Source organism: Lepisma saccharinum, chromosome 26, assembly GCF_977018435.1.
Source record: "Lepisma saccharinum chromosome 26, izLepSacc3.1, whole genome shotgun sequence".
Taxonomy (NCBI): Eukaryota; Metazoa; Arthropoda; class Insecta; order Zygentoma; family Lepismatidae; genus Lepisma; species Lepisma saccharinum.
Window position 1 is genome coordinate 13787298 of NC_139254.1, and position 24685 is coordinate 13811982.

A 24685-nucleotide genomic window follows, 5' to 3' on the forward strand; every position below is an offset into this window, starting at 1 on the left:
ACTTACGTTCTCTTTCATACTCATACATGTCTATGGATACGCTTGCTCCTTCAGTGTAGTTCCAACTTGTGACATCTTGTTTCAAATCGCAAAAAGGTCCAAGAGCTTGAGACATCAGAACTCTGTTCAAATCTGCTCGTTGATATACCTACAATGGAAATCAAAGAATTAATGTAGAAAACAACTACAATTAGATCATTTAAAAAAAAATCATATATCATATCTTGCACGGTGTCCTTGTCTCTCCTCCAAACATTTCAATCAACAGGGGCATGTAATTTTATATATATGTATGTATGTGTAAGGATGTCATTAAGTGCAGATAAAACGTCACTTATACAACAAGCCATGCCCTGCACTGTGGCTGTGTGGTCTAAGGTGCAAACTCTGAGCTCTGGCTGTGGGACGCGCAGGTTTGAGTCTCCTTAGGGAGGCATAATGGCTTGTCTCCTGAGATTTCGGCCAGTGGATGGGCCCGATTGTGAGGTAATTGGGGAGCTATGAATGAGTAGCATAACCCACTCATGGAAACCTACAACGACGACTGCAGGTTTGTCATGCTGACCACACGTCATCTTGCAACCCATTGATCTGTAGGTAGGCATTCACCCTCATGGCTTATACCTATACACACAACAAGCCAACATTTTCACACAGGTATCATTCACTTTTGGCATGTATCTTTACTTCCTCAAACTTTCATCACATTCTGCAGCTTCTTCAGTAGGTTGGATCAAAAATGGGCTGAAACATGCTAAAAGAAGAATATTGTTTATAAAGGTTACAAAAGGTAGTCAGTAGAGTTAAGAACTAGGTAGCAGTTGCCCTGTTCTTTGTCAGACAGTCAGATGTGGAAGAATAAACATCTCAATTCATATGACCACCCTTGGAACTTTCCGAGAACAAAAAGTGCGTGGAAAAATCAAACTACAACTCATTAGAATTAATTATCTATCTCTGCGTAACCGCCGAACAGGTATTTTTAAATACAATGTTTAGCACACTGTATATTTTTACCATATTTTAGACCAAATCTTATTCAGCCTCTTGAACAAGCTATTGAGCTGAAGCTCAGGGAAAAGAATGTCAAAAGAGAACATTACATGCGTACCCCAATATGGATATTATCAAAATAATTTTACCAAGCACAATGACATGATTAATTCACATACGCCTTACCTTAAAAATGTATAAAAGTTGACAGGATAAAAATGAACACTGCATGATCTTTTGCATGACACTCGTGCATGTTAAAAAGAAGACCAACGACAGGTAAAAGGCAAGAGCTATTGCGAGGGGGAGGAAGAGGTTGATGGTAAGTTCGGAAACCAACTCATGTGACATCCAAATGCTTGGTGGTATCTGACAATCGGAAATTGGTCATTTCTTTTGTTTTAGTACAGCTTTCGCATTGTATGATAATATCAGAAAGGCTTCTCCAGTTATGTAATAACAATGTATTGTGGTAACAATTTTGTTGCAAAAAAAAAAATTGCCTTCTTTTGAACATTCGCCATATGTCATAATCTCTCAGACCTCAATGCAGTGAGTATATTGATGCAAACCAAAACCATTTTCATTGAGCTTTCATATTCTGTGGACAGATTCTTTATTATTTGTTACAGAGTTGAAAATTAGACCCAACACTAATTTTGAATCACTTGTCATTTCTGATACAGAAATTCAGTTACATTTTCTTCATAAAATCAAAGACCAAAAACTTACCCAGCAACGATATTTACTGAATGCATCTAGTTCATCGTATGTGATTAAGTAGGATTTCAGATTTTCTTTCCAATAGCCAATGCACTTCATTTTGTAATCAGGGTCACCTGAAAGTAGAATATTCATGGAATGTGTTACGTAAGCTGTCAAACATACCCAAATGAATGTCAAAAGTAATTACAATAATACATTTTCGAAATTAAAACAGATAATCCAATATTCATGAAGCCAGCCAGCACAAATGTAACTGAAGGTACGTTCAATCTAGTTGACACAGGGATGAACAAACAAAGAAAAAAAAACCTTAGGTAGAGAAAAACTTCTCCAGCTGCACGTGTACAATTTTATTCCAGAAAAAGCAAATGAAAGTAATGCTGCACATTTTACAGTTAACTGTACATAAAGAGAGTATAATATTTGTTTATGTACAAACTTCAGCATATTATTGCCTTTCTTGGAAGATTGCAAGTGTATTAACGAAACTGTTCCAAAAAGAGAAATATGATAAATATCTTGCTTGAACTTCAAACGTAGGGCACTTCCCAATGCTAAATAACAGATTCGTTTCCATTTCTATCTCTGGGAAAAAAAATACAAGGTTGTATACAGGTCCACACACAGGTATTATAAATACAATATTTTAATTCTTACATTCTAGATCAAGTGATTGTGAAAAATACATACTGTAAATATCAACGGGACGTCCAAGATGATCCACAGACAAGCAGTAAGTTTCATCAATCCACATTTCCTTTTGATCTGTGTCACAAACCGAAAAATCTGATATGTTTTCTTTGCAATAGATATTTGGTCTCGGGGAAAGTGTGACGCCTCCCAAAATACGAGTTTCAAATGGATTATCGCCTTTTTGTGTGAAATTATATTTGCCTGCCACGGGACACCTCACTGGAACAGGATTCTTTGCTGAGGAAAGAAGGAATCAATTAGATAATCACTAAAAAAGGTTCACTAAAAATTAGGGATGGGCCGATATGAAATTTTGGCCGATACCGATACAGTACCGTTACCAATAACCGATATTCTACCGATCCGATATAAAATTAGAAATGGTCCTTGAAGACCCTGAAATTTTCACTGATCTCCGTAATAAATGTGTGTTTTGAGCTGATTGCAATGCAAAAAAGGTTTAATATTTAGACATTTACTTTTTCAGAAAGTAAGGCATGGATATTATCCATAAAAATCACAACAAAATGGCAGAATTTTGCACTAAATTATAAGATAATTATCGATATATCGGATTGGTAAAATAATCGGTAATTTTACCGATAAACCGACACACTGATATGCCTATATCGGCCGACACCGATAGAGTACCGATTAATCGGTCCCATCCCTACTAAAAATATTACTAAATTTTTAAGGTATACTGGTATCGATATTGTACCAATACCAACATTATTCATTTGTAGCGTAGCCAGATGACCTGCCAAGAATTTGGATTGATTCATTTGCTAATATGTTATTTACAAACATCTGGCTATTTATCATCAATGCATTCAGTCCCATATGACAAAGTTAAAGCCAAAAATTGTTCCTGTCCTGCACCTAATCTATTTTTCCTGGAAATTATGCAAAAGTTGGTTTCCATTTTATTTGGTACTAATATTGTATTTTGTGGATAAAAATCATGATTTTTATTTTTTAAAAAAATATTTTTGATGTTTTTTTAAATTAAAATCGTATTTTTTGATTTTTTTTTTAAAAAAAACGCTTAAAATTGTTTGTATACTTTTTGGCACATATTTTTTGACATATTATTTTTTTCTTATACAGAAAGGTTTTTTCTAGTAAACTGCCCTATAAAGTATTTGAACATTTTGATTAAAGCAAATAAAAATAAAAGAATGTAAATATACATTTTTCTGATACTGTATATATGAAGCTAATAAGGAAATGTTTGTTGAGTGTGTTAATGGAACTATAATACATAATTTCAGAAACTTTTCTTCCAGTGAAAATAGAACAACTCCACAATTGTAACATAAAATATTTTTTAGTCTTTGTACCTGAATTTTGGCAATTTCTCTAATGTTAGAAAAATCAGCTGTTTATTTAATAATTTAATGATAATGACACTATTCACAGTTTAACATGATTAGTATTTTGGATATTTTTCTACACAAAATGTTGCTATTTTTGCTTTAGTATGAGCTTCACCCCATCAGTACATATAATTTATTTCCTTTCTCAGAGATAAATAAAATAACCTGTGGCTCGATAGGCCCTTGAAGGGCCTAGGCTGATCTCCCAACTGCCAGTCTCCCTCTCACAATCCTACCTAGAAATAGAGATGTTGAGTTCTTCAACCAGTAATGGGGTGATGTGGGGTCAGCACGTCGAACCTCCACCGGTTATGGATTTCCGAGACCGGGTTACGCTACTCACTCGTAGCTCCCCAATTTCCTCACGATGGTGGGTTGCCACCGGAACCTATACACAGGCCAAGAACCCAGGGACTGAACCCATGCCATCCCGCAGTCAGAACCTTATACCGCACGGCCATGGAAGAGGACTCTTAGAGCCTAATAAACACTATTAAATGATTACAAGATTAATTTACTTCCACCAAAAGTGATTCTGATATCTACAAAATCCATATATGTACATTATTCTATAAAATATTTATTTCAAGTGATTTTAATCAGTTGAATATTTTGAAGGTATACCCAGACTTGACTACCCCACGAACTCAAACATGAGGCATTCGATTGGATTGCTATTGAAAACTATCGGACAGTGAAATTTCACATTAGCATAAAGATACTCACCCAAAAATAAATCATATTTCCATGCTCCTTTGTTTGGAAACTGAACCCATGAACACACAGTGTGGAAATTATCTGTGATAACAGCCAGGCCCTTTCTGTATCTAATGATGTTATGGTGCCGTGGAACGAAATCAAAACAGATGTAATCCTTCTGGCTGAAAAAGAGACAAAAAAAAGGTTGAACAGTGACGATAAGAAATATTAAGATTACAGAAGATTGCCAGAGAGGATGGACATCTGCGATCATCATACCTCGTAAAATTAATCCTTTATGGGAGGGCTACACCGTAACTCTTTCCAACATAGGATATAGCTATAGCCAAATTAAAAAACAGTGTAAGAGCGAAGGTTTCACAGTGTCTGATTAGGGGATACATGCGGCAATCCGTTGCAACAAGAATGTCCAAAGACATGACTCCTGGTCAAAAGCCACAGAAACAATAACCAGCTCCTCAACACAGTCGAGAAGTCATTTCTAAAGTACGGCAATATGTGACCAAAGAGAATTCACCAACACAATGTGCAATAGCAACATGTGTCTGACGGTCACGAGCAACTGTTAAATCGGACCATCAGTCATGATTTGGGTCTCAAAAGTATACACTCATGCCAAGTACATGTCTCAACATCAATGCACATTGCTCAACAGGGAGTAGCATGCAAACATCTGTGAGCACTACCTAGAAAGTGACAAAGGGCATTATGTTATCAGTCTAGGGCCCAGGACTTTATGTTATAACATATTTTTTTATTTGGCAACGGATCGAATACTGGGGTGAGATCTTTACGTATCGGATGAAAATTATCCGAAATAGACAAACTTGATAGGGAATATTTTGGCAATTCTTACAACATATTTCTTCAGTTTCGTTATAATATGACATATTTCTGTATAAGTTCGTAATTGTCTTGCATATAATCGGTTATTTTATAATTTATTCTTCATATCTTTAGCTCAACAGATAGTTTATATTATCAATGGCAGGATAAGGAAAGTTTGTACGAAGAAATTAAAAGCAGATGTAGTATTTTCTTATCAACTAGTACAGGACAATAATACCCCCTCCCTTATTTATCCCGCACACAATTGTTAGCCTTGCTAACATTATTGACGAAATATGTTTCTTCCCACAACAATCAGTCAAAAGTAAAAATAACATTCGGTACACTACAGCCCCTACTCGATCGGCAATCGAGTATGGTAGTTTCAAGATCACATTTGAGCCACACATCTATCAGTGTGGATACTCTATCCTGGCTCTATCTGGAGCAGGCAAATGAAAAGAAGTCTCTATGCAAGTACTGACGTGGGATGGCTCCACCAATCCACCAATGAACACGTGAGAGGGTATGACAATATAAATAATACATTGTCATAACAACATTTCAAAAAGGTTAGGCTAAGTTCAAAGTTCTACATTTGTGCAATATTTATAATAAGTTAGTCATAACAGTTATTTTTGACTGGCAATATGAAAAACAAATATCTTCAATCATATGTGTTCTTTCAGACAAGAAAGATATGATATATTCAAATTTATAATTACATTTATTGATATTGTGTACATTTGCATTGGCTTCAAGGTGTATATACAAAGGTCAACTCTTTAAAATTGTTCAATGTATAATATGATGTCATACTTGGTATTTTGTATCAACATTCAAAAAAATGGTAATTGTAATCATTAGATAAGTATATTGTAATATACATAGTAAAATAGCTGTAACAGAGCAAATATGTACATTTACAACACAAACATTCAAGCTGTTAAGCACTCATGGACAAAAATATAAAACAAAAACAATTGAAGATTGCACATACTAAAAGATTTGGCTTGAACTAGTTGATCTGATACTAGTGGTCTGTGACTTGAGAGAAAGCTCAAGATGGAACAAAGATAAGTACAAATTTAGCATTATGGAATGGGGATATATTTGTACAATAATTGTTGCTTTTAAAGCATTAAACTTGGCAATGTGATAATAACTTGGATGCTAAAGTTATATAGAAGCCTTTTATGACTTGAATGAACTTTGATCATGATATAATCTGATAAAGATTCGAAAGTTGTGGAATGACACTGATATGTATAATAGATGCCATGTTGAATTGGAAGCAGTGAATAAGTATCTGTATTCATCTTCCTTAAGGGGCTGGCTTGTGAATGTTACAGTTCCTCAAATGAGTGCTTGGAGGAAGGTTGCATAGAGTGACACTTATATGTTCTACGTTTGGAGGTGATTTGAGAAGATGATGAATTTCGAAAACTGAAGCTCAGAATTGTAGATACAAAGACTTGCTTTATCTTGGAAGGAGATAACAAAGATATATATATATATATTTTCTTATGTATAGCATTGATATCTTATAAATATTCTTGTAAACAAAGGCATAATTTGATGCTATTGTAATTTTTGTTGTTTCTAGTTTTTTTCTTTCATTATTATCAATATAATAATTATAAAGTTATCAGTATATGTAAATTTAAATTTCCTTTCCAATATAGCACCATAGCTACTACCTATTGTGCTGATACTGAGTTTGTATTATACTGACTTACATTGTTAAACTTAGATTATGAGGACTCAAATGGTACAATTATTGGATAGGAAAGAATAAGTTATTGAGTTGTGAATATTCTTGTTTCTGATATTAGTTTCAATACCTAACATTATGGAGAAGGAGATCACATTGGCTGACATTGTGATGATGCTCAAATCGCAGCAGGCAGAAATGAAAGAAGGTATCTCTGCAGTGCAAGGTGAAATGAAGGAAGGTATCTCTGCAGTGCAAAGTGAAATGAAAGAAGGTATCTGTGCTGTGCAGAGTCAGATGAAAGAAAGCATTGAAGCCAGTAAAGCTCAAAATAAGGAACTTAGAGAAATTAAGGTAGATATTTCACAGTTCCGTAAGGAATGCTTAGATAGAACAGAAAAGTTAGAAAAGAAAGTTCAATTACTGGATCAAAGGATGAATGATGAGCTAGTTTATCTTGCTGCGGATATGGATAAAAAATTAGACTATACAGTTAGTAATTTATCCAAACAGTTTACTTCTCAACTGGACCAATGTCTTGAGGTTTGTGCTCAGTGTAGTGTATCACTTGGTACATTAAGTAATGATCTAATTAAGTTACGAAGTGAAACCAAGTATGCTAATTCAACTGAACCACAGGTTGATGTCAAATCTATTGGCATACAACATGATGAGGTTGATAAAGAAGTTATGTCTAGCAGTACAAGGCATATTATTATCACTCGCATTCCAGAGAATGATGCAATTAGGAGTGATGTTGATAGTGATAAGTCGGTGGATATTAGTACAAGGCATAAGTATTATAGAGACGATGAATTGCATAAGTTGCATGATGTAAATAATAAAAGCAATATCAACTCTTCTTTGGAATTAGGTGTTAAGAATGCACTTCTACAAATAGAAACCAATATCATGAGTGTAGTTAATAATGCATTAACACCATTATCAACTCATGATATAATAGCAGTTAAAAATACAGCTAAAGCACAGAGTGACTTTACACCTCGAATGAGTTCTCACACTGTAAATCAGAGACAACATACAGTTGGGAATAAAGATGAAGTTTGTCATGGTTCACCAAAAAGTAGTCTTGTTAGACATAATATAGGAGTGAATACTGAATCTGAGATGTATAATAGTACAGATTCAGATCATGATAGAGTAAGTATGCTTAGTGGTCCATACCGAAATACAAGATTAGCATCTAAGCGTCGAAAATTGAGGAAGAACAAATCAGTTGCTAATAATAATGTTGATGACAAAATTTCATATGCACAACATGATGCGGGTCATATGACTAATGTACATTCAGTAGATGTTCCATTGACTAATTGTAATAAGAGTCTTGAGGCATTTCCCTCATTTTGATGGGATATCTTTAGAGTTTGCACCATCGGAATTCTTAGAAAAAGTAGAGGAAAACCTAGATATTTATGACATCAAAGAAAGTCAATTCTTGAAGTACATACCAAAACTTCTAACTGATTGTGCTAGAACTTGGTACTCAGAAGTAAAGAATCAGTTTACCACTTATTCTGAATTTAAAGAGGCTTTTTTGGCACATTATCAGAATGACCGCTGGAAATCAGTAAAGTTGACTCAAACTTTGAATTCTCCTTTTACAAAAGAGAGTAATGTAAGCCTGTTACAATATGCAAATAAGAACTACAAAATTTTGAAGTCTACTCAGCCTCATGCTGAAGAACCTCATTTGATAGCACAATTAGCCTCATTATTACCACACAGGATTAGTGAACACATGGTGATTAATAACATACGTACATTGCACCAAACGTTGCAAGTAATTGAAAATTTTCAATCTTTAAGAAATAATCCTGCACGGTTCAATGACATGAACAGAAATAATTATAATCCAAAGAATAAGGCTAGAGTAGCAAATGTTTCATGTGCTAATGATCAAAATAGAAATAAGGATAGGTATTCTAGTAAATCCTATAGAAATTCTAGGACTTTTAATAAAAATAATAACAAACAATCATCTTCTGATGTTGGTAATCGAGTTCAACAGCAGCGTGATAAACAATCATCTGATACAAGAGTGCATAACACAGTACAACAGGAAAACTGTTGATTGCTCATGATGTAGGAGGTACCATGGGCATAAATCAGGTACGAAATCCTCCATCCAGATATGCTGATAATAATAAGTCAAGCCAATATAAGGTTAATAAAAACAACAATAATAAGTCTAGTGTTAATATTCCTAGATTAGATGATGTACAATTGTTGGGAGACAGTATGTTAGTTAGGTTTGCTCAAAACATATTAGGATATAGATGGGAGAAAAATTCCTCTGGTGCTAGATGCATTGGCTTGTGTGTCTCAGGACAAACCATAGATGACCTGAGACAACGCATTGAAAATGCATCTGGAATTTCAGATAAGGTATTATTAATGATTGGCACTAATGACTTGATGCGGAAAAGGTCCATTGAGCAAATGAAGTCATCCTTTACACGACTAATGAGTCTGTTAAAAAACAAGTGTTTTAAAATTTCAATATTATGCTTACCACCTCTCCCAAGATACATGTCATCTTCTAATGAACCTATTTGGCAGACCTGGAACAGTTTTAATTTATATCTAATGTCCTTACATAATGATTGTAATGTAAAAGTATATAATGTTTCACCTTTGTTTTTCTTGGAAAGTGGTCACATTGACGAATCCTTATATCAGAAATATTTTGGTCATCCATCCAGAAATAATATAGATATGGTACATTGGAATAAAGCTGGCATGGATAAAGTTAGACAGTTTTTGTCTAGTATGGGTGTGTGTAGCTTGCAACAAACCCAAGTTGATAGGACATCTCCTGATTTAAGTGTACAAGCTACTACCTATTGTGCTGATACTGAGTTTGAATTATACTGACTTGCATTTGTTAAACTTAGATTATGAGACTTCGTTCACACATATTTAATACAAAGATGAAGGAGTATGGTATTAAACTTGTGTTTACTCCTCCATATCACCCTTCATCCAATATGGTGGAGCGTTATCATGCTGAACTTAATCGTGTCATGAGGGTGTTGTGCATAGACAACCACTCACGATGGCCACAGCATGTTAGCTTGGCTTTGCATTGGCTAAATAATGCTATTTCTTCACATACAGGATTTGCTCCTATAGAGTTGAGACTAAACAAAGAGCCAAGTTTTAATTTGGGTGATGCATTTTGTTCTCAAGGTGACATCATACCATGGAACAAAAAACTAATCATGTCTCAAATTAAGAGCCACACTGCTAGAACAAAAAGGTTAGATAAATTGAACAAAAAGGAAGTGAATAAAATATCAATCTCACCTGGTGATCTTGTTTTTGTCAAATGTAGACAGAGAGACATGGATGATAATCCTATAAGAAAATATTGTTTTCTGTTTGAGGGTCCTTACTTATGTATAAAAAATTTTGGGGATTCTCGTATTTCAATTTTGTTTTGCATGAATGGTGATTTTATTGAAAATGTGGCCATTGAACACGTAAAGTTATGGAGGTGTTCACTTGGTAAGAGGAAATTCTGGTTGCAACATTTGCAGAATATCAATAGCTCACATGCTGATCTGGTGCAGAAATTTCTTGCCCAAAGTAAACAAGAACAAGTTGATGTTTCTTTAGCTGCTATATCTTACATAGATGTAGTAACTGCTTAACACATCAACTTACGAAGGGTGGTTGGTTGGGAGTATCTTCTAGACTGTTGGTCTAGGGAGGTATATTTGGCCACAGTACTACTGTTCATCTTAATGGACAAAAATACAATATAATATTTTGAAGTATAAGTGTGTGATTTATTTTATGCACAATTTAGTTGCATGATCACTATATTTAAGTTTATTAGACTTAAATATAACTCCCCATGTTTGTGGGAAACTTGGCATTATTATGTACAACAAAAGCAAATTTTAAAACACTTTAATAGTTCATCTATGTAACAAACTTGAATAGCTGGTGAAAGATGTTACCCAAGATGTTAGTTAAGCAGTGGTAGTGTACCAAGAATATAAGTGCATCTAAAAGGTTTATATACGAGAATTATTTTATTTGCTATTAGGGAATTGTGAAGTCAATAATTCCTGAAGATGAATTGTTTCCTCGTATATTTTATGAAGTTGACATGTAGCAGAGACATCCACTAGATGATCCAAGCTTGTCACTCATAATTCCATGCCACAGTTGCATGAAAGCATTGTGAAGTGTTCACTTAAAGGCAATAGTGAGTCCTATTGTGACACTTAATGTAGAAATATTTATTATATGAATATATATATATATATTTCTTTATATGATGCACATGTATCTTTGGTGCTTTATCAAGTTTGGATTCTTCTAACAGTAATCGTGTATTGCTGATAGGTTAGGTATTTATTTACTTATCAAGCTAAGCCACACAATGATGCTGCTATATATTTATATGATGATTGAAGGTTGACTATTTCCATATCTTAGGGGTATACATTTATGAAGGAAAGATACATATTAAGACCAGTTATACTAGTTTTTTCAGAGAATGTAATGTTCCATTTATGTTATAATATAAATGTACTTAATTACATAAGTGATTACTCTGAGCCACGTGTCTTATATTGATAATGATCGTAAATATCAAGTATCTTTTGAGATAACCATGCTTACCATGTTTTGGATTAAAACTATGTTAGATGTATTTTTGATGACTTCTGAAATCACACATGACTACGTTAAAAAGGTTTTAGTCAATTAAGCCTCAGAGATATATTATTTTATCAATGCACTTGAACAACAACAATTAACAACGTTAATTTGTGATTTATTTTGACAGCATATTAAAGGACTTTGACATGATCATATGATATCTTTGCACTTGAAGATATTATAGTAATGAGCTTTCACAAGGTATTGTCAGTGTGATGTCATTCTCTATAAGTGTGATCTATATTAAGAGTAGACACAGATTGATTAATTATTTGACAATTTCAGATAGTATTTTCTCAATTGCAAACTCAAAGCAATTCTGATAATCGAAAATTGATTCATGGTTGTAAATTCTTTTTAATACACACATGTATATGTTTGACAGTGTTATGCATCTGAGATTATATATCCAATATTTATGTTCATACTTCATAAATGTATAATGCAATATTTTCTTCATCATTACAAAACATGATAATGATATCTTAACTGATAACATATTGTTTATTTTGTTGGTTTGAAGGACAAAAGATACTGCTTTGTTTCACAACCATACCCATGAGGGTTGGTTGGTTGAGTTCTTCTCTTAGACTGTTGCTTAAGGGTGGTACTGTGAGTCACAGTACTTTATGCATAATTTTTCGTTTGTCAGATGTCAATGTCAAAATTTTTTCACTTTTCGTGCTTCTTTCCTTGAGTCTGAAACATTAGTTCAGGTATGAAGTATTCATCTGTAGAGTTTGCCTTAAGTTGATCTTCGTAATCCGACATTGGTCCTCATTCATATATCTTGATCCTTAGTTGTGATTAGCAGTGGAAAAATTCAATATAACAAATATTCTTTGTTATGTGTATTTTGGAGTGCAAAAAATGTATAATATAATGTGATAGCATGTGCATAATAGATTTTAATGCTAAGATTTAGCTGTGGCGTAAAAACATTTTATAGAGCTCTGAGATTCCAAGAGTTGAATTGTATGCTCAAATAGAAATAAACTTGACAAGAAGCAAAGACGTTTTGATCTAATCTTAAGTCAAGTAATAGGTTCCTTTAAAATGCTAGAATGCATTATGGCTCCAAAATGTGTTCACAAAGGGCAGAATAGAAAATTCGTGCCGTGACACTGTGAGTTCAGGAACAACAGTTATTTGAGATTTATAATTTTTGTGCGCACATCATAATTTATACATTTCTTGCATGAATTGATTTGTGATGTAAGAAATCTTAGTTTTGACACTCTGTAAATCTGAGGATGTTTGCTTTTGATGCAGGGACTTAGATTCTTGTCTTGTTAGCTGATGTTACTAGACAAATGGATGAATACCCAATGGGAAACTTAGTTGGATCATAGGTAACTTACTCTACATATAGAAAATTATAATTAATATATTTTTGGCTAAATAAAGATTAATATAGAAATTATGCTCTCAGATTAAGAATGAAGTTCTTAATGGTGCTTCATTGGTTCATAATAAATAAAAATGTTATGGAGCTACATTGTTTTATGTAAAAATGGTTCATATGGAACTTCATTAGATAATTGTTGGTATGTACAACTTGATTTTTTTTGTTTGTTTTTCAACATTATTATGTACTAAAAACTCACTATGTATAGTTGCACTGTATTGGTTCATGATGAACATGTTCTTGTTCTATTGTTGGAAAACAAATATTCAGTTATACTCATTAAAAAAAAAAATATTCAGTTATACTCAGTTGATTATAATGCTAAACATGAAAACAGTTTGTAAATATAGAGGCATTATATTAATTATTATATGTTAAAAGTCTCTGTAGTGCTCAGATCTGTTGTTGTGGGTTCGTCCCTTGTTGAGCGCCAGTATGACAATATAAATAATACATTGTCATAACAACATTTCAAAAAGGTTAGGCTAAGTTCAAAGTTCTACATTTGTGCAATATTTATAATAAGTTAGTCATAACAGTTATTTTTGACTGGCAATATGAAAAACAAATATCTTCAATCATATGTGTTCTTTCAGACAAGAAAGATATGATATATTCAAATTTATAATTACATTTATTGATATTGTGTACATTTGCATTGGCTTCAAGGTGTATATACAAAGGTCAACTCTTTAAAATTGTTCAATGGATAATATGATGTCATACTTGGTATTTTGTATCAACATTCAAAAAAATGGTAATTGTAATCATTAGATAAGTATATTGTAATATACATAGTAAAATAGCTGTAACAGAGCAAATATGTACATTTACAACACAAACATTCAAGCTGTTAAGCACTCATGGACAAAAATATAAAACAAAAACAATTGAAGATTGCACATACTAAAAGATTTGGCTTGAACTAGTTGATCTGATACTAGTGGTCTGTGACTTGAGAGAAAGCTCAAGATGGAACACAGATAAGTACAAATTTAGCATTATGGAATGGGGATATATTTGTACAATAATTGTTGCTTTTAAAGCATTAAACTTGGCAATGTGATAATAACTTGGATGCTAAAGTTATATAGAAGCCTTTTATGACTTGAATGAACTTTGATCATGATATAATCTGATAAAGATTCGAAAGTTGTGGAATGACACTGATATGTATAATAGATGCCATGTTGAATTGGAAGCAGTGAATAAGTATCTGTATTCATCTTCCTTAAGGGGCTGGCTTGTGAATGTTACAGTTCCTCAAATGAGTGCTTGGAGGAAGGTTGCATAGAGTGACACTTATATGTTCTACGTTTGGAGGTGATTTGAGAAGATGATGAATTTCGAAAACTGAAGCTCAGAATTGTAGATACAAAGACTTGCTTTATCCTGGAAGGAGATAACAAAGATATATATATATATATTTTCTTATGTATAGCATTGATATCTTATAAATATTCTTGTAAACAAAGGCATAATTTGATGCTATTGTAATTTTTGTTGTTTCTAGTTTTTTTCTTTCATTATTATCAATATAATAATTATAAAGTTATCAGTATATGTAAATTTAAATTTCCTTTCCAATATAGCACCATAGCTACTACCTATTGTGCTGATACTGAGTTTGTATTATACTGACTTACATTGTTAAAAGGGAATAGTATTGTGTGGGAGGAGGGGGGGAGGAGCGACTGCCAGTTTTCGTAGTAGCGTGTACTGTTTTGCTCTCCCTACTCCCCCCTTCTTTGTTGTGCATATTTTTGGCTTTACTTGGAGTATTTCTGCATTTTCAGGTAAAGGTAAAGTGCTCTCCCTGTGCTTAGCATCACCCCATGAAGACATATAGGGGGTGTGGGGGTAACGCCCCACACTTTCTTGATCCGGTCATAAGTGGGGATGATGTGATCAGCATCACGCCCCTGACTGCCTTTACCCCCCAGGGTTTCCCCCAGGTGCCCATGTCATTCGACGGTGGGTGGGTGCCGGCACCGCTTCCAACGTTAGAAATGTTCCCAGATTTGAACCGACCAGGGATCGAACCTGGGACCTTTAGAATGGTAGTCAGACGCATTACCGACTGAGCCACTGCAGCCATATTTTAATTTTTTTATGACATACTTACATACATATTTTACAGTTTTATAGGACATAAAGTTCCGTGCCCTAGTCATCACCATAGAAAAGGTATGGGTCTATTTGATCGGGTCCAAGCAGATACGTGCAATTTACTACCACCCTATCGATGGAAAGGATCACAAAAAGTGGATTCGCACGTGCAAGGAAAAATTTCACAAAAGGGTTTATGGTAATGGCATGTCTCTGTTCCAAAGTGTCCGGGTGTCATCTACAAGGGTCGTTCAAGGTTGACCAGGACTTTTATTTCTAGACAGGAAATATACATACATAGAAGCACCAAACTATGTCAGTTTTTCAAAGTATTCCCCCTGAACATCCAGACACCGTTGCCGTCATTGTGGAAGTTCCTTGATGCCTTTGGCGTAGAAAAAAGTAGGTTGGTGTCGTAAAGACTGCAGGACAGCGTTCTTGAGTTCCTCATCTGTCTGGAAGTGCGTCTCGCCCAAATGCTCTTTAAGTGCCCCAAACTAGTGGAAATCACTGAGGCATAAATCTGGACTGTAAGGACTGTGTGGTAAAACCTCCCAGTGCACGCTGGCCAGTGTTGTTTGAGTCAAATGGACCATGTGGGGCCTGGCATTGTCATGGAGAAGAATGACGTGTTTCGACAACATTCCACGTCTTTTCTTCCGAACAGCCCCACGTACAGCACCGTGAAGCAGTGTTGAGTAATACTTGGCATTAATTGTGGCACCCTTCTCCACAAAATCCACATGGATAACACACCTTTCATGTTCCAGAAGACTGTTCCCAAAATCTTACCGGCAGATGCCAGCGCTTTGCTTTTCTTGGGTGGAGAGGAACTTTTATGACACCATTCGTACACTGTTGCCCGTGACAGTGTTTGTTCACCATACTGTGCTTGCAGTCTACGCCAAATTTGAGCAGGTTTCACCTTGTCCTTCACGAGAAATTTCATTATACACCTCTGTTCCACAGCAACAGATACACTACTTGCCGCCATCTTTGTTTACACTACTGCGCATGCGCCAAATGTGTCGCAAAGGATCATGGTTACTCGCAAGGAATCATGGTCTGTCCTGCCCTAGTAATGCAGCGCTACATTGATTCATTAATATTTTACGCACTAAAGTCCTGGTCAACCTTGAACGACCCTTGTAATGTGAAGGTTAATGCCCCCTAATACATACAGCATGTGTTAGACCCCATATACCCCAACAAACCCCTGCTTTCAATAGCAATGAGACAGCCAAAGTTCACATCCACCAAGATAAGCCCTGCAGCCATACTGCCAAAACAATGGTGGCCTACATGCTCAAACGGAACAGGAGACAGAGACAGGTATCAAGGCTATTCAATTTAACATCCCTGTTAAATCTACAGATGCATCGCCCATGGACTTCCATGCCTTTGACCTACTAAAACGGAACATCCAAAAACATCGAGCCACAACACTCGACAGACTTTGGAAATCTCACAAGAACGATTGGACTAAATTGGATCGGGCTGGGCTAAATAGAGGCCTCCTTCAAGGTAAGCTCTGATGTCATGCAATTGTTTATTGACAGGGCCATCACACTGAACATGATTGGTGGTGTAACAGGGATTTTACAGGACTGAACATCACTAGTACAAGGGTGAAACAACTTTCTGTATTATGAAACACTTAATAACATTCTACTTTCAGAATCCAATGTTTAGTACGACCCACTTCACATACTGTTTATAGACAACAGTAAGATAAATATATTTTTAAACGCAATATTAGAAGTTCAAATTGTAAATTACTGATAATTGTAAATGTTTAGAGTGAGTGTACATGCATTTATAAGACTGGGAATACAATACAGTAGAACCTCAATTTTATGTTTTTCAGGGGACCAAGCTGAAAAAACTCACAATACGGGAAAATGTAAAATCAAGGAAACTTGTTATGTTGGGAACATCAAGGGAACGACTTAATATGACCGGACCCCTCTCCGATTTTCTTCATATTTGGCATACTCACTAATTGAGGCCTCCTAATCATGAATCTGAAGTAAAAAGTTGTCGGAAATAAATTGCAAAATAAGCGAAAATAAGTCGTTAGTTTTCGGAATGGAAACAGTCGATTTTCGTGAAATTTTTTGTTTCACAAGGAAATATATATATATTTCTGATACTACCACGACACCACATTTTAACTATGTTTGCCTAACCTAACAAACTAACCTAACCACATGTCAATGGTTCGTGGGACTACCGCCAATGGTTCATGGGGCTAGCATCAATAGTTCGCAATTATTTTGCAATTTCTAGATCCTGATACCACCACGACACGAAATTTTAACTATGTTTGCCTAACCTAACCGAAACTAATATAACCACACGTCAATGGTTCGCAATTCTTTTGAAATTTTTAGGCGTTTCCGACAAATTTTAACTTCAGATTCGTCATTAGCAGGCCTCAATTAGTAAGTATATCAAATATGAAGAAAATCGGAGGGGCCCGGTCATCTTAAGTCATACCCCATCAAGATTGAATGTATAATTCATGAAAATGTAAAATCCGGGAACATAAAATTGGGGTTGCACTGTATAATATAAAAAATGAACATAAAATTGGGGTTGCACTGTATAATATAAAAAATGCATAGCAAAGCTATGTTCATAACTTCATGCTCAGAGGTTAATTGGTACTGGGACCTACAGTTTAAAGAAGCATGATTTGAACCACTGCAACGTGTTCAGATTTAGAATCAAACTTAGGACAAACAAATTGCAAGGCTACAACTTTAGCTACTATGCTACCTAAGAGTGTTTCTTACTGCATGATAATTTAGGTATTCTTTTTATTATATTTTTTTCACTAGGAAAAAACAACAGCTTTACAATCACAGTTTTGCCTTAACACAAAAAAAAGTGCACGTAGACACCTACTTCACAAAACCCATGCATACAAATTATATATTTATGTTTATGAATATAACAAAATGGCAGAATTTGATAAAGGTTATTTAAAGAAAAATCAGATCAGTAAAATTATTGGTAAATTTTCAAATTCTGCAATTTTACTATGTCTACAATGGATGACATCAATCACCAATTAATCTGTCTCATAAAATACTTACCACCCATCAACAGTTAATCTAGCCATCATGAAGCGTGTATCTCTCTGCTCTCGGCACACGTAAATAGTGCGTCTGTATCTTCCCTCGTCGGGATACCATGTTTCAATTATGTGTGTCTCATTGACCACCACGTCTGCATCCAGATTAGCGGTGTTGATCCAATCACCAGAGAAGTTTCTTGGTAATCTGCAGCCAGGCACCACAACTTCAGCTTTCACTACAAAAAAGTTTTCTTGTTAAATGTTTGCTTATCAAACAGTGGAAATATTGTATGACAGAAGATAAATTTTCTTGAAATTTTCCCACACATTCTCTTCTTCTAATTAACAAAATATATGTGCTCTTTATTAAACACTACTTTATAGCCTTATCTATGGTAAACAAATGTCTGACTGCCAGGCTTGATTCCTGGAGTGGGTGATCTAAGGTTGGAATTTTCTCGAACTTTTCCCTGCATAAAGTGGCTCCGAGGCTCATCCCGCCTCACTCAAATCAATGGGTACCTGGGGGGGAGTAAAGGCAGGGGCATGCAGTGTCTCTATCATGCAATATCTCGGTTTTGAAGCCAGTGGAACTTAAGTTGGTCAGCACAAAATGGCCACATTTACTTCCTCAGGTTTACTGTCGCTCCTGTTAGCACAGTCACATGTTGAGTGGCCACCATTGATTCCTAAATCTCTTTCAAAAGTACTCAAAATTACATGCTTTCTCACTGCATATTAAAATGTTTTGGTCTGACTTCGCTGGTGCTGCCACGTGACCTGGCTTCAGAAAAAGCGTGCAGGGCTTACTCCTCTCCTTCCTACCTCCATGGGTAAAGGCATGGTGCTGATCACATCACCCCCAAAATGGCCAAGATCGAGAATGTATAACAGATTATTTTGAGGACTGATTATTTCTTCAGAGAAGACGGAGGATAGAGAGATTAACACCCCTTGGGCAAAATGAACTGTCCTTAATATGCATTGTGTAAAGGGACAAATAAAAACGCGGTGAAGTTTTTCGAGCAGTGTTTGTAGAGCCTTTGAGTGAAAGGCCGCATTGCTTCGCGCGTTGGCTGCAGAAGTTGGCATCGAGATCTCTGGGAATGGAGAAGTCGCGAATTTGATTGTGCTATCGGCAGCAAGTTGCAGTTAGTTATTCGTGGACTGTTTTTGTAGATGTCGTTTGCCTAGTGGACACTTAACAGTGAAATGTGTTCCGGACATTTGAACGTTCGCGTGATTGGGAAAAGAACGCACGGAATTTTATTTAAATACAGACTGTTTTCTCGTGGCAACTTTTATAGCGCGAGAAATGAAAAGAACACTGCAAGTGTGTAGTTGTGAACTGAGAATTGCTAATCAAGGTGACGACGTAGATACCAAGTTCGACCTTTGAACTATGAATGCGGCGGTGGATTACTTCAAGGGATAGACGTCGAACATCTTCGAGGGAAAGAAGACATCAAGGAGCTTCTGCCAATAGTGTTTCCCCCCTAGTGTCGAGAGCTCTCGAGATGTATACTTTTATATCGGAAGTGTTGATTACAGTCAAAGTGAAAGGGCAGCGCTGAGTAAATTTCGTAAGTAGGTCGACCATATTCTTTTATTTGAAGTTAAAGTGTTTATTTTCTGTTTATTAATCCATGTTACTAACCTAAGATTAATCTAAGGCAACTGGAGGTAATTTTTGTATTAGTTTTAACTATGTAACTGTGTTAGTTAACTATGTAACTCCAGCTTTCCAGGGCAAATTAAAAATTTATTAACCGCTACTATATTTTAGAAGTTTGTAATAAAAAAAATAGTAAAGAATCCTTGGGTTTTCTTAAGCAGTTTTAAATTGTAAACTAGAAATGTAAAACAAAAATATGTTCTGGCGTAAACGAAACTGCGACACAAAAAGTCCAAAAACAACTTTTCTCGTTATAAATGTGTGGGGCTCTACACCGTCACCTCTACATGTGGCTTCATGGCACGGTGCTATGTGCACAGGGAAGTTTACTTTTACCTTATGGTTAACAAAATGAGGTATAATTTCTACCTCTACCAACAATAGTTTCAGAGATATTAAATTTTATTTGAGTAGTACATCATTTCATACATGCCCAAAATAGATTGTGGTGAAGGCAATAACTTGGAAACAACCTCAGCAACTATTAGGTTAGTCAAAAAGTAAATGCAATGTTTATCTTTTCTTCCATAGGTTGGCTGTACAGCTTTCTGTGCTCTCAAGCCGATAGATAGTATCGTTGTCTTCGTCTGTGGCAGGTTACAGCGTCATCACTTCAGTTCACTCTGCAGTGTTGCCAAGTAAACATGGCTGCACCACTGTAAGTGTGCACCACAGAAGAACAGCATTCTGTAATCAGTTTTTTTGTGGACTGAAGGTGTACCAGGAGCTGAAATCCATAGAAGACTTTCAGCACAATACGGTGACAATGTTTTACCACTGCGAAGTATTTACCAGTGGATTGAAAAGTTCAAAAGCGGTCGAACTAGTGTGAAGGACGAGGAAAGAGCAGGTCGTCCAGCCACATCCACTACTGATGACAATATTGAGCAAGTCCGTGAGCTGGTTCTGAATAACCGACGTGTGACTGTTGATGAAGTGGCACACCATATGCACGTCAGTCATGGTTCTGCATATGAAATTATCCATAACTGGCTCAACTTTCTTAAAGTCTGTGCGAGATGGGTCCCTAAAGAACTCATTGACGAGAACAAGCGAAATCGTATGAGTATCTGTCAGCAATTATTGGACAGACATGATAACGAAGGTGAAGCATTTTTGAAACGAATCATCACTGGAGATGAAACATGGATCCATCACTTCGAACCTGAGAGCAAACGCCAGAGCATAGAATGGAAACACCCTGAATCTCGTGAAAAAAAAGTCAAGCGTCAACACACTGCAGGAAAAGTGATGCTCACACTTTTTTTTGGACTCAGAAGGGGTAATTATGGAACATTATGTGGAAAAGGGGACAACAATAAACAATGAACCACACAGTGATATGCTTTCGAACAAGTTGAAGCCTGCAATTTGAAGCAAATGATGAGGTCAATTGTCGGAAGGCATTATTTTGTTGCATGACAACGCACGTCCCCATACCGCCGCCAACACCGCTCAAACTCTTTGCATCCTGCATACAGTCCCGATCTTGCACCATCGGATTACCATCTGTTCGGTCCACTTAAAGATGCTTTAAGAGGCCATCGATTCGACACAGATCAACAGGTGAATGAAGCGGTGCACACGTGGCTTGCTGCTCAGGGTATCGGAAAGCTTGTGGAACGTTGGACCAAGTGTATTGAAGTGTAGGGGGACTACGTTGGAAAATTATATCATTGTAAGTTTTCAATTGTTGCTGTGAAAAATAATAATAATAATAATAATTGCATTTACTTTTTGACTGACCTAATATGTGTTATAATTTTATTATATTTAAAGCACTGAATCTTTTCAGTCCATTTCACATAACTGTACACATTTCACATGAAATAAGAAATCTGCTAGATAAAAGCATAACATCTGTCATACCTGGTGTAATACGAAGACGTTCTGGACTCTTTTCCGGTGTTTTCAATGTATTACACTCTGCAGTAATAGACACACCAATGTAGAGATCATCATCTCTGTTCTTCAGAAAGCAACGGTACTTCTCATCTTTCCTAGATTCCTTGGTGTTAGCAACAGCAAAGTAGTGGTTCTTGTCCACAAACCAAGATCCAAGGCAGCTGTACTCCACAACTAAATAAAGAGAGAGAAATTATTTACTGTTAAGTTATATATAGAGAGAGCCGTACAAATAGTTTTCAAAAAAAGGTGATGGAAATCTTAATTAATTTTTGCTTTGTCCTTGTGGTGGACACACAATGGAACAATCAATACAGAATCAATGGTCATGCAGGAGATCTGGGTTCAATTTGCAGTGGCAGATCTCAGATTGGTAAGTTTTCTGGAGCTCACCCGAACTCCTACCTGAAGTAATTCAACTGATGTTATGCAATTATGTGTGTGAAGCAGTCAGCTGAATCAAATTAATGCAAAACTGGCGAAAGGCATAAAAACAATACTTCACAACAATGGATGTATTGTAATGGATTTTATTTGGCAATATATGAAAACAGCTGGAATAAAAACTAACATACACAGTGCTCGAAAAATCCAGTCGCCAGGTCGCCATGGCGACTAAAAGATTCAGCCTGGCGACTGTGATCTTCTGCTGTAATAGTGCCTTTTTTTGAAGTTTGCATGTACGGAATTTTGAAGATTCTAAGTTCAAATTGCAGTACAGCGTAAGTTAGCAAATGATTTTTTTTTCAACGTTGTGAACATAGAATCAGTACCTTACTCTTTGTCCCCCAACCCCTAATTCTCTGCTTTCTCACATGATTTAGCGATGTTTTGAATACGGTGATGTTCAACTTCTTCTAGTATGCACAATTGCTAGTACAGTGGGATCCATGAGTATTACCGTGCAAATTGTCCATGACTATTTTCATTATTTTTTCTCTCTCATCCTGTGTGTTTTTCAACGATTGATTTTTATGTATGCTGGTGCAGAAGTTGTCAACAGATTGTTTCGAGTTTTCCTTTAATTCTTGAAGCTCTTATTGCATCAAATAAAGTGCACGAACATGGTGATGGACAATTTGCACAGTAATACTCATGGATCCCACTGTACAGTGGAACCTTGATAACTCGAACTTGTGGGGGGAAAAGAAAAAAATCTAGGTATCAAGGATTTCGACTTACCAAGGTTCGAGTTATTGAGGGTCAAAATCGCCGACTTCGAGTTATAGAGGTCTAAAGTTTACTGAACCTTCTGAACATTGGCACTACGTATGCCTATAACATATGCCCGACACGATTGTTGATCACCTGACATTGTACGTACGCATCCTACACTTCGACTTATTAAGGTCTGTGCGACTAAACTTCGAGTTATAGAAGTGATTAGAATTTAACTTCGACTCAGAGGTTTTTCATACTCTACCTTCGAGTTATTGAGCTCGAACGACACTCCATAAATTGTACAAAAAATCGTCTCATCAAGGTTTTATTCGAGTTGTTGAGGTAAAATTAGTATTGAGTGTTATGGACAATTCAAGGGGATTACAAAAAATTCAACTTGTCAAGGAATTCGAGATGTTGAGGTTTCAGTTATCAAGGTTCCACTGTAGGTGGTTCCTGGCTCCTGATTTTCAGAGCTGGCATCTAGCTCTGAAGAAGATTTTTCGAGCACTGAACATACAACCATGCAATATAGTTAAGACATATAGTCAAATTAACAATCAGGTCACCATTAATACAAAACTTATCACAAACCCTGGACAGTTGACACTAGAGTATTGCATGGGACCAATTTCGCTCACTCATACATGTTAGTCTCTCCCACTCTCAAATATTATAATGTGACATGTCACCTCCAGAAATTTGGACAATTCTTTTTTTTTATTCTTTTTATTCCAAATTGCAAATGGAGTTCTCTCTGGCAGTGATCACCCTGTATGCTCCCTAGGTAGATTTTGTTTCAGAGCCTACAACTTATATCAGAGCATGCCATATGTAATTCCTAAGAACTTTGCAACTGAATAGTGATCATAATGGGACCCCTGTTGGATCCCTGCCTGTGCACATGTGGTACTAAGAACTCTGAATAAGGGCATTCTTTGCCAACACCATACTGGGAAAGTTGAAGGTTAGTTGATGTCTAACCGTCCCAGACATATACAAATACCCATCCGTCTCCGCTAAAGTGATAAATCCCAGGCGTAAGCCCATGGGATACAACATGACCCTTGTTCCCAAGCATAGGATATGGCGTCATCAGCACACATATGGCTTAACTTCCTTTTATTTCCTTTTTGTGGTTTTGCCCTCCAATCCGCCACTATCCCCCCTCCTTTTTGAGACCCGTGGGCGAGCACTGCACAGAGCAAGGAACCTCCCACTTGCTGATAATCTGACTTTAAAACGTCATGCTCGAAGCTTTTGACTTCAGTCTTTTACCCTCATCGACCCCCTCCCCAGAGACGATCGCTGAGATTCTTCGGTGGTAACAGCCTCTTCTTACGAAGGTAAGAATAATCTTCTGTAACTCTCTAATACTTAGTATGTTAACCAAGTAACTTCTCAAGAGAATAGACTCCCCTATATTCAAACTATGGCACACTTTCTGCCTATACACTACCGCGCCTACAAACACCAGCAATTACACTAACACCCACACCCAGAACTAGCTAGAATGATAATAAGTAAATTCATTGGTATAGTGACACATCTTCATTGTTAGGAGAGCTATGTTTGTATCAAACAAACTAATGTCAGA

General features: G+C 36.1%; 1 protein-coding gene across 1 annotated transcript in view; it reads right to left on the reverse strand.

The window, feature by feature from the left end:
• udt (protein undicht) overlaps positions 1-24685 on the reverse strand; it is a 47112-nt gene that overhangs the window by 7851 nt on the left and 14576 nt on the right. Inside the window, exons 4-9 of the mRNA XM_083112749.1 lie at positions 21892-22101; positions 18367-18583; positions 4518-4672; positions 2410-2649; positions 1726-1832; positions 7-148 (exon numbers count right to left, since the gene is read on the reverse strand). Of these exons, the coding sequence (XP_082968875.1) occupies positions 7-148; positions 1726-1832; positions 2410-2649; positions 4518-4672; positions 18367-18583; positions 21892-22101 (1071 nt within the window). The remainder of the gene's footprint in view (positions 1-6; positions 149-1725; positions 1833-2409; positions 2650-4517; positions 4673-18366; positions 18584-21891; positions 22102-24685) is intronic.